Source organism: Crassostrea angulata, chromosome 6 (assembly GCF_025612915.1).
Source record: "Crassostrea angulata isolate pt1a10 chromosome 6, ASM2561291v2, whole genome shotgun sequence".
In the NCBI taxonomy this organism is placed as follows: Eukaryota; Metazoa; Mollusca; class Bivalvia; order Ostreida; family Ostreidae; genus Magallana; species Magallana angulata.
This window is the reverse complement of record NC_069116.1, coordinates 9924978-9943582: the sequence shown is the minus strand read 5'-3', so window position 1 is coordinate 9943582 and position 18605 is coordinate 9924978. Positions and strand designations below refer to the sequence as shown.

The 18605-nt window shown below is 33.4% G+C and overlaps 2 protein-coding genes across 3 annotated transcripts; both read right to left on the bottom strand.

The window, feature by feature from the left end:
- Positions 1–459: 459 nt before the first annotated feature.
- Positions 460–6236, bottom strand: LOC128187918 (cilia- and flagella-associated protein 58-like). Of its 2 annotated transcripts, none has more exons than XM_052858598.1 (2): positions 4201–6236; positions 460–2266 (listed from the first exon to the last, which is right to left on the bottom strand). In XM_052858598.1, the coding sequence occupies exons 1-2, from the start codon at positions 4223–4225 to the stop codon at positions 663–665; spliced, it is 1629 nt and encodes a 542-aa protein (XP_052714558.1). In that variant the 5' UTR covers positions 4226–6236; the 3' UTR covers positions 460–662. The 2 variants fall into 2 exon arrangements, with proteins under 2 accessions (XP_052714558.1, XP_052714559.1); XM_052858599.1 differs by lacking the exon at positions 4201–6236 and adding an exon at positions 3814–4170.
- Positions 6237–6379: 143 nt separating this feature from the next.
- LOC128187917 (probable tRNA (uracil-O(2)-)-methyltransferase) lies at positions 6380–18560 on the bottom strand. The gene is made up of 11 exons (XM_052858597.1): positions 18149–18560; positions 17006–17153; positions 16274–16481; positions 16118–16186; positions 15912–16019; positions 15724–15795; positions 14155–14261; positions 13545–13728; positions 9310–9634; positions 9036–9152; positions 6380–6620 (listed from the first exon to the last, which is right to left on the bottom strand). Exons 1-11 carry the CDS (start codon positions 18558–18560, stop codon positions 6400–6402), a joined length of 1971 nt encoding a protein of 656 aa, XP_052714557.1. The 3' UTR covers positions 6380–6399.
- Positions 18561–18605: the final 45 nt, after the last annotated feature.

The following is an 18605-nucleotide window of genomic DNA, read 5'->3' as shown; positions in this document are numbered from 1 at the left end:
TATATAAAGATCATAAATGTAGCAACAGGAAGCACACGATTCGTTGTCAAAGCTTCATAATATAACTCCCATCTGAATATATACAAGTATTTGCACTGTACTATTGACAACGTACGGCCATACATGTGCAAATTCAATCTGGGTTGAATTGCAAACCTGTTTTATGAGATGCAACATTAAATTTTCAAGGGAATTTTTTAATCGTTTTTTTTTACTCATAATAAAATCGTTGTGAAATTTAAATCGTTTATTTGTTGATGATATTCGTGATCAGGATTGTTATTCAGATGACAACGATGACATTCATTGTTAAACATATATACAGAGAGATATAAAAAGTATTTCACTTAATAAAAGTAGCATTGAGTGTTTTATGATAAGCCCTGATAGGAATAATTTTAAACTCTATCAGGTTTACGCTTGGGTTCTGATTCTCTTGACAGACAAAGCAAGCCCATGCATTTATCATATACTTTCATTTTCAGTTATGATCCATTCTATGTATCATATATATGCCTGCACATGATTAAATCACATGTCGTAAACTCTTAATCACTTCCCAAACGTACGTCTAAACTTTCAATACCGTTTGAAAAAAAAAATAACATAGTTAAAACCCAAACAAGAAGCACTATTTTTGTCAAATTCTACTTCCCAATTTTTTAGGGGAAGAATGTCCTTGTTTTCTCCCTCGGACTCTGGGCTCCAGGGGAAGTCAAGCTTAAGTCAATTAAACTTGGAGTAACACTGTGACAGCTCTCGAAAGAAACTGAGCTTTTCCTCCGCCATGCTGAGAACGGCGCCGGTGGGTGAGATGTTCTGGAGCGAAGGAGGTGAGGTGTTGTGGACGTTTTCCTTCTCACAAAGCAGGGTGGCGACTGGGAATTCACATTCACTACTCCATCCGATCGTCGCCTCGTTTTATCTACTTCCGATCTTGGAGTTGTCATGACAATATTGTCGTTATTATCTTTGTAACCATTGGAAGGTGAAGTAATAAGCCCCTTTGGTGAACTGATAAACAACTGTGTTTTTTCGCAAGCTTCTATTCGCTGAACCAGACGAAAACACTTGTTGACTATTTCAGTTGCTTTAAAAGCTTCAGCTTGCTTTTTGACAGCCATGACATCGTGTTTGATTGCCAACACATCCTTCGATATGATAGGCGGCACCTGCGATGATAAATCATCGAGTACAGACTCTATGTTTGTTCTACGGCCTTGCATACTGTCACAAATCTCGAGCAATGACTTTTCAATTGATGTTGAACCATGGACGACTACTTTGTCATGGAGCTGTGTCATATTTGAAATATCCTGTGAGATTTTGGCAAGATCGCTGCTGATAATTCTAGCTTGATTACGGTACATTTGGACTTTTTCCTCTAGTAACTTTACCCTGCCATCTAAGTGTTTTTGGTGAATGTTAAGCAGCTCAACACGCAGGGCTAATGAGTCTGATCGACCATTCTCCAGTTTGTGGTCTTTTTCAGGTTCCGTTGATTCTTGTAACTTTTTTATTTCTTTTTCTAATTCACGAACCTTCTGATTTTCAATATCCAGATTATATTTTGCAATCGCAAGATTGTCGGATTTAGTCGCCAATTCTTTGGCAAGTCGTGCTATCTCTATGCGACAGCTTTCAAAGTCTTCATTAAGCTTCGCTATCAACTTGCTTTTTTCCGAGAATTCCTTTGACAGATTTTCATTCACGTTATGAAGTCTTTGAATTTCCCTATCCCTATTATCCACGTTCATTTTACTTCGAACAAGATCCTGCTTCATTTTTTCATGGTCAATAATCAATTTCTCGGCAGCTTCTACCTTTTCCGCAATTTTTTCCAACTCAGAAATTTTAATCCGCGCATCTTTGATTTCTTTTTCATAGAGATTTCGTTCGCGGGTAACCTGTTCAATTTTGCGAGTCAGAGATAGAAGGTCCGCATTGAGTCGGTCTATGTCCGATTGGAGGACTGTCTGCTCTTTTTCTAAACGCTCCTCTCGTCTTTTATGAACTGTGGCTAAGCTAGTGTCTGTAGATTTGTACTGTAGCATCAGTTCATTCTTAAATTCTACATCTTTCTGAAGTCTGGATATTGTTTCTTCCATTTCCAATGTTTTCATATCGAAGTTAGTTTTCAGTTTCTTGATGTTAAACAGTAAGTCATTGTGTTCAACCACCAGCCGGTTGTCTAGGTAACTCCGCAGTGCTCTCATCTCATCTTTTGTCAGCTTCGATGCAAGTCTTTTGTGTTCCCGGAATAGGACTAAAAATGAAGAATATTGAATGTTTAATTAAGTTTGATAAAAGATTGCAAGATACCTGTATATAGCCGTTTCACCATTATCTTATTTGAGAGAGAGAGAGAGAGAGAGAGAGAGAGAGAGAGAGAGAGAGAGAGGTGTGTGTGTGTGAACAAAAGGCATATTAAATACATCAAATGTAAACACATGCGTTATGCCAGCGAAATGAAATACACAATTGGATTTTAAATTTGATTTGTGTTCATTTCTTATCAAAAGAAGAATTTCAAAATAAAGGTTTCTGCAAAGACGAATAAATAAACTAATATAACTTTAGTTCAAATGGGTTCGTTTTTAAAATACGTGTATATTCCAGATAAAAGTATTGTCAGGATAAGACCCGATAAACGACTGAATATACAACATAAAGATCGGGGACGGAAATGAAAAAGCGCAACGACAAAAATGTATGCAGACAAACGAGTTCTGTAAACTCATGTTGAATCCAGATGAATTCAAAGAACAAACTCATTCTATACAGATTTGATTTTTATTGACAGAGCTTCACGAAGAAGGTATATGTTATTCAGGAGATTCAAATATTTAATTGAATCTTCCGCCGTATTGATCAATCAATTATTAAAGGCATGAATTGAATTTTTTTCAAAATTCCTAAACCTAATAAAAAGTGTCTTTTGGTAATCCTGGCCATTATGCTTCAGCAATAAATTTATTGATTATGTTCAATTCTTACATCCGCATGGATTTTCGATATAAATACAAGGTGACATAAAGAAATGTAGAAAGAGGAACGTTACAAGAAAATTATAAATATAGATCTTTATTAAACGAATGGTTAAAGTTAAGAAGAGGAACAAGCATAATTATATAAATTCAGAATATATTACACGCGGAATGTCATTGCGTTGGTACATGTAATCAAAATAAACCACTTTTAAAGATTAAAATACTGCATGCGTTCAACCATTGGAAATGCGTCTTACAAAACGGGCATCTAAGTGATAATTAAATTTATATACTGCTTTTAGTCAACATGTCTCCTTTCTCAAATAATGTTCTAACGACAGGAATAGTGGATGTCTGATATTTAAAAAAAGTGGACTTTCAAAAACCAAACCAAAGCAAACGCCCCCCTAAATCCTCATTAATTAAGACATCGGTATCGGAGACAGATTATCCCGGCTTAGTTCTACTCACAAAGACATTTCTATCGATTTTGCTTTGTTTAACGAGAAACAGTCGTTACATTTGTTTCCATGGAAACATTTTATTAATTTCGGCACGAAGTTCATTTATTTCTTTTAAAATCACAACGCTTCTTAGCTCCATTGTTTCCTCGAAAAAACATTCATGACATTAAAAATATTTTGAAAAACCCAATTATATCAAAATTATTAATGTTGTTAACATAATGCTTAATTCCTTTATCTTAAAATATCCGCGGAGAAATGCTGGACTTAGGTCGGTCCCCCTTTGGTCATCGTATTCCCAAAACTCCGCTCCGTGGCTAAAACAATGATAAAAGTATCCGATGTCTAAATTCACTTACCGTGATTAATACTGATTTAATGATATACATTTTTCATCAAGTGTCGACTGATTTAGCACGAATTCTCTGGGGGAGGCTGACTGACTGATACACACGTTAATTTGTAATGAATAGTATTATCAGATGCTACCCGCTTCTGTCCTAAGGTTATAGTTCCGTATTCCAAGGCGAGCTTCAATTATGAACAACTAAATGTAGTTATGATTTTTTTATGAAAGGACAATTGAACAGATTGACTTATTTCAGATAACAATTAGGTCGTGCGTGTGGAAAAGAAAACCTGTTAATTAATGATAATGACGATGGCGTGACCTATAAAGTTCTCAAAAAGTACAGTAAAAGAAAAAAATATTATACAACTTGGAACATTTTAGGTGTTTTCATTACCTTCGATTCCAGGCAGTCCCTCCATGTTTCTTTTCGTCTAGCTTTTCCCCAGCAATTTCTTATCTATCGTGTGGTCATGGTATACATCCGTTTATGGAGGTGTTAATTTTCGGCCCCAAATTGTCCACAGTCATTTATCTATCGATATAAGCAATTATCGGCCAGGATCGTATAACACTTCAGTAAATTGTCACAAGACTTCAGCTCTGTTATACTCTCTCTATCGCCTATTGGTCCGTATCACAGGCGAATCCTCATGCGCGATCCAATTCGACTTTTTAAATCAAGGCCCTCAGGTTGTGTATCTATGACATGGTATTGATGGGGCAATAAATATACTCCTTATGAGGGATCTACGAGATGCTCGCTATAAAACGTTTCTTTCGATGGGAGGATAAAACAAATATTTCAGACAATTGACTTGTACGCAGAAAATATATCCACTCCTCTCCTGAGATTTCTACCTGTCGACCAAGCCGGAACTGCCTTTTCTCTTCTTTACATACACACGCGTTAATACAAGTTCTCACAGATTCAAGAAATGAATACACCTTTCATGATTCAATTCAGACTTAGGTTTCATCCCAGTATCAAGGAAAAAAAGATCGAAAAAATCCCCGTAGAATACATTTAGAATTTATTTAGCTTATCGATTGCTTTATTGTCCGTCCTTTTTTCTCATCGTTCATATGAAACTTCTCGCTCATTGCATATAAAATTATTCTAACATGGTCGAATTGCTTTCATTACACACAAAACAGCTTCCAAGCGATTGAGCTTCCCCTACGTCCAAGGGATCTACTGACTGTTACACAGACCAAGAAAAGAGGGGCTTCCTTGTGATATTGATTGCAAGACCCAGTGGGGTGCAGAAATAAGATTCAAAATGTAATTCTAAATGCGGATGAATGGTTATATATGGCTGTTATCCGATATTTGAAAAGAGTGGATGACAACAAAGTGCTTTTGTGTGCCCTCTTTCAAATGGCAATAGCATTTACTCGTTTTAATGTGCAATCATGAATATGATTTTAGCGTTGTACAAAGACTCAAATATTAAGGCATGTTGCTGCTCTATTTTAATGTGTGTGGCATCATAAACTCTCAAGTGTACTTATGTCATTCCTACAGATATAATTTTTTATAACTGCTATCAAATATAGATCCGTTTACAAGCAATAAAAATTCCACTGCTTTAAATTTTAAATTTCACAGCTGCACAGATTACGCTTTTCGTTTATAAGGTACAGATAGGTAGATTTAATGAATTCAGTATCTGCGATATGAACTTTGAATAAACTCTTGCATTTCATTTCCATTATATCAGGTTTATAAACAATTGTAAAAGGGTATGCTAGACTCTAACAATAAGAACATCAATATGTAAAGAATATTTTGTTTGGGATTCCATCATCATTTCAAATATCATCGATTAATATTTTCTCATGAATCAAACTAGTCGCGCACGATATTCCCCGCCAACACAATATCTATCATCAAGAGGAGTTCCGATGCCGCAGAAATTAAAGAAGTTAATGTAACTTTAGTCTCATTAATTTCCGATATAGACCATCATACCCAAGGAAATTTTAAAAGAGAGATTATGCAACTGGTTTAATTGAAGGAATTTTTGAACACCAGAGTCGTTGCCGAGTTAGACATTTTGGAAGAAAAATTCCGGCAACACGTTTCAGCAACATACCAGGTCTCTACCGGTCGCTTATCTCAGACCTGACGGAGGATTCTGTCCATGCCTTTTTATTAAAAATCTAACGTGCCTTTTCAAACCTTGCTATATTCAGTTTACTTTAATTGAGGTTTTTGATTGAGATCGTCTAAATCCGGTTACTGCGATTCGAACCTTTACGTGCTTCGGTCTCCATGAGGAATTTCTCTCTTTCGATTAATTTCGAATAATCAATCTTTAATCATATTGAAAATATAAATTGAAGTTTCTATTAAAGGTTCGGATAACTTTTTTGTCCACTGGCGCGGAGTTCTATCTTTGATGTATATCGCATTCAGTTTGTTGGTTAGCGCACATGTGATAATTGTGAATTTTGAACATCTTGAGCATCGCCCTCTTGATCTTGTTTGTAGACTCGAAATGTCAGCACTATCATCCATGGGTTTTTTTCTACGGTCACGCATAAAAAATCATTAAAAAAATATACAAAAATTAGCATTTCTAGGAATTGTTTATTGTGCACATGCATCAGATTGTTCCTTTCTCACGTCCTGTTCTCCGTGGGCGAAGTGACATTTCTGCGCCGTCCTGGGGCATCCGTCCGGGTGATTACCGTAGAACCAGCACTGCATGGTCTTGAAGTACTGACTCTTGTCCCTCTTGGCCAGCTTGGAGTGTTTACTGTAGGGCTCGTCCAGCGTCAGGTCCCTCAGCTGTACCGCACCCCCGGACACTGTCAACAGTCAACAGTCAGAGGTCACAAACTCACTGTTAGTTTTTTTTTTTAATTTTATATATATACTCAAATAAAATATACTTATAAAACATACATGTACATGTATATATTATTTTCTGTGCCAAATAATTCCATATCAAAGCTTAAAACAGGATCCTAATATCTGAACCAAATAGGGCGTTCTTTTTAGGAGACTGTTCATTCTCAACATCAAATATGCTCATACATGTACACATGAAATTTGTTCATTTCATGTAGTTCATTACTGCATACTTATATGGACACTTTTATGAAGTTACAGTGGTCATTTGACTTATGATAGAATTAAATGAAAACTACAGTGTATGATATCATACACCTTTATTTAATTCTAATTACAATTTACTAAAAATGCAAAATATATATATTTGACTAAGGGCATGTGTACAGCACTAAAAATGAAGTGAAGAGTACATGTAATTAATGCTCTGTTTTTCTAGAATTGAAATATTGCTGCAATAGATTCAGTTTTTGCTGATTCATTGAATACTAGAGTACCCTCAATTTCAAAATTTAAATCTCCCAACACATCCACCAATGTGGGTTTCTTTCTTTGTTTAAAACTAAAAATCCCACAAGTTAATACCAGTACAACACAAGTTTGTTGAACACAATACAACATTTCCAACTTTGCATATATTGATTACATAAATGAAACCTTAATTACGATTAAGTTGACCATGAAAAGAGCTGATGAGTGACATTTGAAATTTAATTCACCTTTGACACACAGTAAGGTAGGCGATTATAAAGTTTCTGTCTTAAGATAGCGCCAGAATCAATGAATCTGGATGCATAACATATGTCTATGGGCTAAATACTCAATATACTTGGACATAATTTCAATGTTTAAGGATCAATATATAAGAGCAGAATGTGTCCTAATAAATGACCTTTTCCTTTCCTTGAAGAGTCTCCCCCCCCCCCCTTGATTTTAATATGTAAAAATTCTAATTCTAAAATAAATCGATACCGTATAAAGTATGCGGTTACAAAGTTTCTGTCTTGAAAAGTTTAAGAGATAGAGAAAGATAGGCTAGACAGATCAAAATTTTAATTCTAAAAATTCTAATTCTAAAAAAAATTAATACCGGATAAGGATGCGGTTACAAAGTTTCTGTCTTGAAAAGTTTAAGAGAAAGAGAAAGATGGGCTAGACAGATCAAAATTCCATACGTGTACCCAAAATCCTTTTATCTCAGGAGGGGTAAACTAAAATCAAGTGAGCGCAAGATTTGATCAAGATCTGTGTCAAATCACTGACCTATAAACAAATAAATATCTAAACTTATAATAAAAATTCTGTATGTCAAAATTCATTCTCTAATCTGATTTAATCCAATTACCAAACAGACACCAAGTGTTTAACACTTTACATGTATCTAACTTACTGTGTTAACAGCTATACATTGATAACTAGAACTTCAAGCTCAATTACAAACTGTGCATGGGAATACATGTTTAACTTTTTTTGCCCATCATAAAATACTAGACCTTTGCTTCCTTGACGATTAACCAATGCCAACTTTTCATGTCAAGTACATTTGTCCTAGGACCCCTTTTTCAAAAGTGCCATTTCAACATTTTTTGTATCCGAGTAAAAATGAAAATCAAGTTGTGATTATGTACATACAAGATCTGTTTTTTTCTTGACATGCAATAAACTTTATTTCTTTGTAATGGTTTCTTATCATAAATTACTTCTACATTCATCAGGTAGTCGTAAATGATGTATATCATTAAATTGTTTAAAAAATTCTTAAGAGTGAAAAGATAAAAAAGACGAATATATAATCTTCCATCACTGAGTAAATACACATTCTTTTTCCAAGAATAATAGGATTTAGTAGAATAATTTAATATCTTCCTACTTTAAAATCTAATTCAAAGTAATGAAATTCCTGACAGGAGATTAGGATAAAAGAATGTTTTCACATCTTGCTGTTTTATGTCAATAAATAATTTTACATCTCAGTAATTTATATACCAATAAATGATACATAACTCTTGTCAAAATCCACTGGGTTTTTTTCCTGGAATCTCTTAAGAAAATTGAACAGCAGAGGTACGGTAAAACAGGACACTTTATCTATTGTGACATTAATATTTTACAACTAGCTGGTTTTATCAACTTAAAAGATGTAAACAGAAAGCATTATTAGTGGCATCTTTGCCAACCAAGGGTTTCTGGGTTTCTTTCCTCCTCACCATCTCTTGGCATATTGTGCTATAAAAAAACAACAATCAAAATCCAGGGGGAAAATCCTGACTTTTAATAGCATGATATGCCAAGAGTTCATGAGGATTGGTGCGGATCAGAAATCCTTGGCTAGCAAGATGTATATTCAAGATACAGAAAAATAAGGCTCTTACCATTAAATACACTGTTGTGGTTTCTTAAGAGAGTCTGGAGTCCACCACACTCCGACTTCAGTTGTTTCAGAACATCCTTGTCAAACAGTTTGACAACATCACTGAGAGCTTTTTTCCCTGTGAAAATGACCATTTACTTGTACTTAGCAATGAATTATAATTAAACAAAGGTGCAATTACTCAGAAATTTGATACAAAACATTTCTCAGTCAGTTTTATGAGAATAATTAAATTATCCAATATGATTACATTAATTAAAAGTTAATCTGTTTACCTCCCTTTCTCCAGACTCTGCCGTCCTCTAGCTGTCTGGTCTCACAATCGGTACTCTCCAGTAAGACATCAAACACTGTCTGGACAATGTGGCTCACTGTCCCCGAATGAACTGACTTACAGTTTCGTGACTTTTCCTCACTCGGCCGAGGAGTGAACCCCTCAGACCAGACCTCACCTGTCTTCTGTTTCTTTGCTGGAGGGTTGCCATCAGTACCTGATATTGATGATGCAGTGCTTCTTATGTTGATGTAGTTTGCTATTTTGTCATCAATTAGATCCTTTTCTTCTGGTTTGTAATTTCTTGTTTTACCAATAAAACAAACCTAAATAACATATGTATATAATTATAAATATATTACATGATCAAGACGATAAGTCATTGAAATAAACAAGTTCATAAATGGATATTTATATTCTTTTATTTGTCATTTAGTAGATAATAAATAAATGATTCAATAAGTTATACTTTTCACTCAGGTTTATGGACAACTTTTATTGGCCAGTAAAATAATCTGCTCTAGTGCTTCCAAAAACTTGATAAACTAACTGCCACACACTGTAAACCATTCATGCATGGGGACTTTAATAAATGATTTTCCGGTGACTTATTTTCAAACACAGCCTATACATAGATGAACGAGCAAAAATTGAAAAAATACATGTATTACTGGACTGCTTTGCTGGGAAAAGTATTTATTACTAGTACAAATGTACATGTATATTCTTGCAAACAATGAAAATGTTTATGCATGTTTATAAAAGTGAGTTTATAGTACTCAATTAACACTTCTTTTACTTCCTCACAAGTTGTTATAGCAACAAATGGTTTTGGCAGAGGAAATATAATACAAAAATACAATCAAATTACCTAAATTATTAAACAATTCAATTATATTTACTGAATATTTTGGACTCAAAATGATTTTATTTTGGGGGGGGGGGGGGGGGGCTCAATACCGGAACAGTGTATTTGGGTTAGTATCATGAGTACCGGTGTTGTATAGCAGTTTTTCCCCCATAGTAGCTTCTCCCCCCGGAAAACCTACTATATAGTAGCCTTTCCCCCTGGGGGGAAAAGCTACTATATAGTAGCTTTTCCCCCATAGTAGGGTTTCTCCCTCACGTTTTTGGTTCAGATTTTATAAAAAATATTGATGGAAATCCAGTAAGGATTATAATTAATGTTTCTACACTCCCAGGTTGCATACATGTACAACTGCATTCATCTATAAAGGCTAAGTTTCGTTTTGCCGATTTATTATTTTTATAGACTATGCTGAAAATTGAACATCTGTGTAATGGAATTACACTAAAACTTAATTTAGGTAATTATTTGGGGAAAAAAATACTTAATTGGTTTTACAAGTTATACACTTATATGCATAATTCTGTGTTCTGAAATTGTACTAAGCGAGAATGTTTTAAGAATATTTTGATAAATCTATCAAACTGTCTGTCTGTTTTTGAAAATTTCATCCAGGCTAAACCTCTGTTTTAAAGAGATTTTGTTTCCAATGTTTCAGAGCCCGATTTTTAAAATCCTATTATAATGATTATAGTGCATATTCTTAAGGGTCCAATGTCTCATAAACTAGAGATAACACCATATTTTCATAGTGGCAGTGGTTTACCACTTGTAGATGACTCTGAAAATTTCAGCCCTCAGGGTAGGGGTCATTGATGTTTCAGGGCCCGATGTTTAAAACCCCGTTATAATAATTGAATAGTGTTCTATAAGTGGGGATCCGAATCTCATATTCTAGAGATGACCACTTAACCATATTTTCACAGTGATAGTGTTATACCACTAGTAGATGACACTGAACATTTTTAGCCCCCCTGCAGGGTAGGGGCCTTTGTTGTTTTCGAGCCCGATGTTTGAAATCCAATTATAAAGAAAATGTATTTTTTAGGGCCCCATATCTCAAAAACTAAAGATGACCACATGAACATATTTTTACGGTCATCAAAAGTAAAAACATCATTTAAAAATACACAATCGCTCATATATTTCCTTATCAAAATGATTGAAAATTACGATTCTGCTTTTCTTTTTTAAGAACTATATATAATATGATTTAAATTTGGCCCCCATAATTCGCAATTTTTTAAAGTGTTTCGGGTACAGTAAAATGTTATGTTATTTTTTAGAAGAGTTGATTTAAAATATATTTTTTACCTATTCATTTGATTTATTTGCACTCACTTGCAGTATATGACGTCAGAAGTAACGCTATTACTACAATTCAATCAAAATCGGTCAAAAATTGACATTTTTCTTATTAGTCTTGGCTATATATATCTCTGATTAAAATATTTTGTTTGTTCAAGCATGCGCTCTATGTTTTCTGAAAGAAAAACTGCTTGAAAACAAGCTGTTTTAAGCTAAAATTGCAAAAATGGCGGGAAAAGGTTGTCTTTACGATGTCATATTTCTTAAATGTGAGCACTTAACTCAAATTGAACATTATGTATAAACATCACATATATATCTGTACAAAGAAAAAAAAGAATTAAAGTAAAACGACGATGTTCATTTTAGGGGGCCATCTAAGGCGCCCATATCATATATAGTCCAAAGTTTACGAACAATTTTTTTTAAAAAGGTACGCAGGTAAATTCATTATTCTTCAAAACATTTAATCAATTCATAAGATGACTAATGATATAATAAATAAATAAATAAATCAATCAATCAATAAACTTTTATTCATAAAAGGAGCAACCGAAAATCAAAAATAAATAACCAACCTAAGCGCATACATGTATACGACTTTTTTAACTTGTTAGTTGATTAGAAGACCAAGCTTATGTTTAAAAAAAAGTAAGTCAGCTCACCACAATAGATGTGTTGGTTTTTTGGGGGTTTGGGTTTTTTTTTAATTACCCTTGTTTCATTGTTCGAAGAAATAATATGGTACACAAGTAAATCTTTATTGCAAAAATATGAAACAAATAGTAATACATGTATACGATTTTTAGGTAAGTGAATCGTATATCTTGATTTATATGGCATCGTTTTCAATATTGTATATTTATAAATCACGTTGCAAACTTAAAAGTGGAAAATTAGCAAATACTGAGTGTAAATATATACATAAGGTTAGTTTAGGCTACATTTCACATTTTCCAAAGTAACCAGCAAAGAAACCGACATTGTTCTGGTTGTGAAGACATTGGCTTTTAATATATAATCGATTAAAATACCCCTTACCCATGATTTAGAACCCCATCAATCAAAATAAAACTAAAACATTTCAGTTCTCATCATATCATTGCACCCTGTCTCCCGTTTGATATTTAGAAGAAGAAATATATAATTGTTTTTAAGATCGTCAATTCGAACGGTATTACTTTAAAATTGATAGCCTTTTGGACGAAGGGGGTAATACATTTCCAATTTTTTCCCCTTCCTCTACAAAATTAAGTCAAGATTGTACAGTTAGTTCCCTCGGAGAAGCTTATACAGAGATTGCAATACATTGGAAAATTAAAGTTCCAAACCAGCGTATTTTTACTCAAATGTGTTCTCACGTGTTCTTAACGTCGAAGTCGAAACTGTAGATAAGCATCGATTAGATGAAAAAGATTCGAGGTATTCCGAAATCCTTGTAAAAGGTGTTCCAAAAAAGGTGTAAAAACAGGTGAAATAAACGATGATGACACATGAATGTTATGGAGGCGCGTGCCTTAGTTCATATTTGGGGTTAACAAACCATGTAATACTATTTTATTCTATGTATTAATAAATGCCATAGTTATCCTTTTTTATGAGAAATTAATATCATATCAATTATTGCAAATTATTGCCACGAATGGTCCACCATATACATGGCCGGAATGTAAAAAAGGGGGAAAATCCACTATATAGTAGGTTTTCCGTGGGGGTAATCTGGCTATAAAAAGGGGGAAAGCCCACTATATAGTCAGCTTTCCCTGGGGGAAAAACTGCTATATAGCCATTTTTCCGGGGGGAAGAACTGCTATATAGCCATTTTTCCGGGGGGAAAGATGGCTAGGGGGAAAAGGCACTATATAACACCGGTACTCTTTCCCACTATATTTGCATCCTCATAATTGAACAATGAAACAAAGTTATTATTCATAAAAATTAAATTACAAAATTTTGCTCCAAAGACTTGCAGAAAAAATTACTATCTACAAAAATAAGGTTCCTTCCAGTTCAATAAATTACAAAGTGTTGTGATTTCAGATGCTAAAAAGTTGACATACCCTTTTTGTTGATGGAATTCTCAGTGTATCTTCCTGAACTGTAAAGCCACAGACCTCCCCAACTTCCTGCACAAAGTTTAAGTAAGATCTGTAGTTGCTCTCATTAGCTTCTTTTTGGCTGAATTTACGATCAAAGTCAAAATGGCAGCACGGCAGGACAAAGTAGCTACATGTATAAGAGGACCTGACAGCGAAAAATAAAACAGAATCAAGAATCACAAGTTAAGAGAGAGCTATATATACTTAGAAGTCAAATTACATTACAATAGTTATACAGAGATTATGCAAATGATTCACTATTTACTTTGTAGAGAAGATGATCATGACACTTAGATTAAATTAAATTAGGTTAAATCGTCTTTTTTACCTGCTCAATGACAAAATTAATTTAAGACAGTTTCATGTTTTTTAAGGATTTTTTGAATGCACATTTATTGTAGATACACTGTATACTATACATATACTATCTAATAAGAACCAAGCAATATCTAATCATAATCATACTTCTACAACACACTTTACAGCATATTATAGAGGTGCAGGTATAGAAGTCTATAATTTTATTTGTGAATTATCCAGTATCAAACAAGTCTAGCATTTTCAGTTTCACCTTGCAGCGATAACTGGAATCCAAGGTGTTAACTCATCACTGTGGTTTCCTATCAGCCAATCAAACTCTGGGAAAGTGCTTTCTGCTGATGGTATTATACTCTCTTCCTGTTCATAATTTTATCATCAAACATAATGCATAATCTATGACTCAGTAATTATATAAGGAATAAGGAATCATTCTTTGAGTATTATGAGGTGATAATTTTGGTCGGGGCGTGATCAAATCCAATAAAGCCCGAAGGGCTTTATGATAGATTTGATCATGCCCCGACCGAAATTATCACCTCATAATATTCAAAGAATGATTCCTTATTACTTATATTTATATAATTTTAGGCCATCGTACGATTAAATATTTAAATATAAATAAACAAACCCCGCTGGTGCCTCAATTTGACGTCATTTGTATTATGAGTTATATAGTACAAAATCGATACGTAGTGTTATCACAGACAAAGACACTGGATAATGTAAATATATCTATATTTTCACCAGTTTTATTTATTGCCAAATATAATTAATACTATTTAAACCATTTTAACAGGAGAATGTACTTGGGATTGTTATGTCAAACAGCAATGTGATGTAATTAGCCTGCATGTCTATTTCATTACTGGCCACTCAGCCATGGCTCTTTAAAATCAACAACTTACAAGATTTGTCTGGCTTTTGAGCTAATTAAGATGACACAATCTGCGTATTTCACTTGAAACCGACATTTTAATCTGAATTTATGCAAGAAATAGTTACTTCCGAAGGAAGTCCAAGATTTTGTCAAAATGGCTCTATTAAATTGTATTTCTATATATCACATGCACTTGTTTCCAAGGTCACCCATTCTTTATGTAATACACACCAGTATACAGATTATTAGTCGGTCATTGTATATCATCACTTAAGCCTAGTGGCTTTTAGACTGATATACAGCAACTTCGCCGCTCAGGCTAATATCGGAAGTGATATAAAAAATGCCATGATATTAATATCATATATTTAGAAATTAAACAATAAAAAACATATTGTGATGAATTATTGTCAGCAAATTTTTAGTTGTCAATATCCTTGTCTCTAATATAAACTTTCCTGTCACTTTGCGTCAGCTGTTTTTATTCTCAGTATTCATTTGTCATATCATACCCAGATGGTGGAATTGAATGTGGCGTTCTGAATTCTACATCATAAAAGCTGATGATTAACAGAAAGGGTTTGTAATTACAATCAAAGATGGCCGGTATGGGAAGTTTAATAAATTTTATTACACCCCCTATGGTTTGTTACATTCGAGTATGCTAACTTTTTATATAGAATATATTGCAATACTTTCAAGAGATTCATATTCCTTTTATTATATTGTATTACAACCAAGAAATCCATATTACTTGTACTTAGGTAATGTTCTCATTTTGCATGTGACCCACAAAATGTGGGTGAGTTGGCAGACAATATGTGTAAGGAGGAAAAGACCATGCAATGTATGAAACAATTCAGTGCCTGTGATTTATTGGTTTGTTTAGTTGATCACTGTGTATGAAGTTTGATAATGAACAAAACTGATGTAAATTCTTGCCTTTAGTTTTGTTTGATCACCATACAGGTCCCAAATGTTTCTTTTCCTTACATCTAGCCCAAGACCAGGATGCTACAGTAAAATTGATATGAATTAATTGCTACAGTCTGTTTATATATAAATTTTTATATACTTCATAATTCTGGTTTTAAACACACTAAAATTAAATTTTAATTGATAAACCTTACCCCTTCTGATTGAAGAATATGAACAAGCAGACCATTTCCACACCCAAGATCAACAAAACTCTGAAGTTTTTCACTTTTCTGCTCTCTCCTTTGTATTTCCCATGTAATCTGTGATTGTAAATTATACCAAAGAGAGGTAACTCTAACAGTTATTTGATCATGCAGGATACTTGGTATGCATATTGAGTTATCTTTCTAAATCTTACCAACAAGTAGGTAGCAATTGCAACATCTTCATATACAAATTTTTGAGGATCTGTTTTCTCTGGCCAAATCTGCAATAAATCAGCTTCGTGTTACAGTGTAAAATCATACTTTGGATATTAATGATTTATACATTAAAAAATGCAAAACAAACACACCTCCACAAATTTTCTGCCATATTTTTCCTTGAGAGTGTTGTAGAGTTGGTTATACCTGTCAACAGGCACCAGTCGCAGAGATGTGACAGAGGTTCGCAGCTTCTTCTCAGAGCTCCAATTCACAAGTTTCCTCAATAAGTTTGTCCTAAGCCAGTCTATGTAACTCTTTTCTGATGCATTAACTTTTCTTGGTGTATTCAAAGCTATCCTGTAGAAATATGCAATTCAAGAAAAACTAATCCAGAAAATCAGCATACACAAGATTTTCTGATAATTAGCGTACGGTTGAAATGTTACTTTGTACAGTAATATGTTCTGGTAAAACACTGATAAAAAAAATTATGATTTTAAACTTTCCAGTTTAGGCGACACCAATATAATTTCTTGTTCGTTGGACATCCAATGAAAAAAAGTACGAGCGGGCGAGCAATTAAATAATAAAATTATTTTTTATTGTAGGCCAAATTTTTGGGAACTGTTATATTCTTTCTACTTGTTTCTGATTTATATATTAAAACTATTTATAATATTAGAAAAAGAGCAGAAATAGAACAGAAAACAGCACAGAATTTACTGGATGCGGGAAATTAATATCAATATTATTTGTACAGTTTTATTTTTATACGAGCGAGCAGGGTCCGATGAACAAGAAATCATATTGGTGTGGCCTTATATTCTGTTTCTTTGGAATATTCATTTACAATTCAAAACATTCTTTTGATATATATGTACCATGATTTTCCTGATTCCTCGGTGAAACAAATCTGATACTGGATGTCTACATTCTTTGAACGTTCTGTTTCATTATCATATTCATTAACCGTTTCCTTTTTGCACTGTCCATTCAATGGAATAAAGTTTACCATCGTGTTCTGAAAATCTGTATTTGAAATGAAATAAAAAAATATTGTAATATGTAATGTTCTATAAAAAGAACATAATTAAGCATGATATTTCTAGCTAACATCAAACTGATCAGATAAACCCATTAAATAGTAAACGATTACAATTCTTGTGTATGTACTGTGATACTGTCATTTTACCAGTAATGAATCAGTATGCAGTTTTCCAGTATCGAATTGAGCGCCCCCTATCATTTCTAATTGAATATTTTGGGGTGGATCAGTGTCAATAATACACCAGAGGTACATGTTCATGTTAATGTATTACAAATGAAGATAGAAAAATTATTCTGGGTATATGTTATTTAAACAAATTATTTGATCGCTATTCTTATTTTACTGTTTTCCGCACAATTGAAACTGATTTTTAAAGTTTTCATTTTTGGTTACTTTATGAAATTAAACTTCAATGAAAACACTTTATGCCTGAAATATCAATTGAAGATAAGGAATTGCAATCTGTCTTTGTATTGCCCGTATATCTGTCAACATATCTACCCAAGTAAATATTTTCATCACACTGAACTGAAACTAGGAAAACAACATGTGGTTCTTTTGCAAGTCGTAATTCGATTCAAAGCTCAATTATCATTAATTAATATGATGCTTAATTTTATTAAATGGATTATAATTACTAATTATCTTCTAAACGTTGGTCAATAACAAACTTATTTCATTGTAAGAATTATCATTTTCACACTTTCTTTTTTTCTAATTATTGTAAACAATACAGTAAATAATCATGTAAATGTCAAATAACTCCACAAACTGATAAAACATTCATTTCTGTTAGTATATGATTTTTTAAAACTATCGATCTATACACACTTCTTAAACATCTTCTACATTATTTTAGTTCTGTTAAATTGCTTCCCAACATTGAAAAAATCAGAGAAAATATTTCAAATATACGCAAATATATTAAGATTTTTCTTATAATTCAGACGGAAACAATATGAATAAATGCACATACCCATGATGATGGCCTCTTTTGTTGATAACTGACTGTACTGTTTGTGGAATATTTCTCGAATAACGAAGTAAAATGTAGCTCCAATAGATGAGGAAAGGGATGGCACTTCTTCAACACAAGAACCATGTATTGCATCTGAGTTATATTTTTCTGAACATGATAAACATTCCTTTAAAAAATCGTCAATATTTGTGTTTGTCGTACTGTTTTGATACACAATTTTTGATCCGCATAATCGACGGTTTACAACGTGTGGTTTATTTATCCAGATGGTAATAGCGTCACAAAAAGATTCAAAGGTGCCTGCTGATGATAATTTATCGACCAAATCAGATTCAAAGTTCTGGTAACGACCAATAATGAAGTTTTTTCTATCATCATGATCATCATGATCATCTATCAAGTCACCCATGGTTTTTATTTAGGAAGTTATCAACGCTCGCTAAATATGAAACCG

Excerpts from the sequence above, each read along its gene's own strand:
- LOC128187917 (XM_052858597.1), bottom strand. The coding sequence starts at position 18,560 with ATGGGTGACTTGATAGATGATCATGATGATCATGATGATAGAAAAAAC. Across the intron at positions 16,482-17,005 it reads GAGGAATCAGGAAAATCATG|GATAGCTTTGAATACACCAA; the intron begins GTACATATATAT and ends ATATTTCTACAG. Across the intron at positions 15,796-15,911 it reads ATATTCTTCAATCAGAAGGG|CATCCTGGTCTTGGGCTAGA; the intron begins GTAAGGTTTATC and ends ATTTTACTGTAG.
- LOC128187918 (XM_052858598.1), bottom strand. The coding sequence starts at position 4,225 with ATGGAGGGACTGCCTGGAATCGAAG. Across the intron at positions 2,267-4,200 it reads GGGACTGCCTGGAATCGAAG|TCCTATTCCGGGAACACAAA; the intron begins GTAATGAAAACA and ends CTTCATTTTTAG.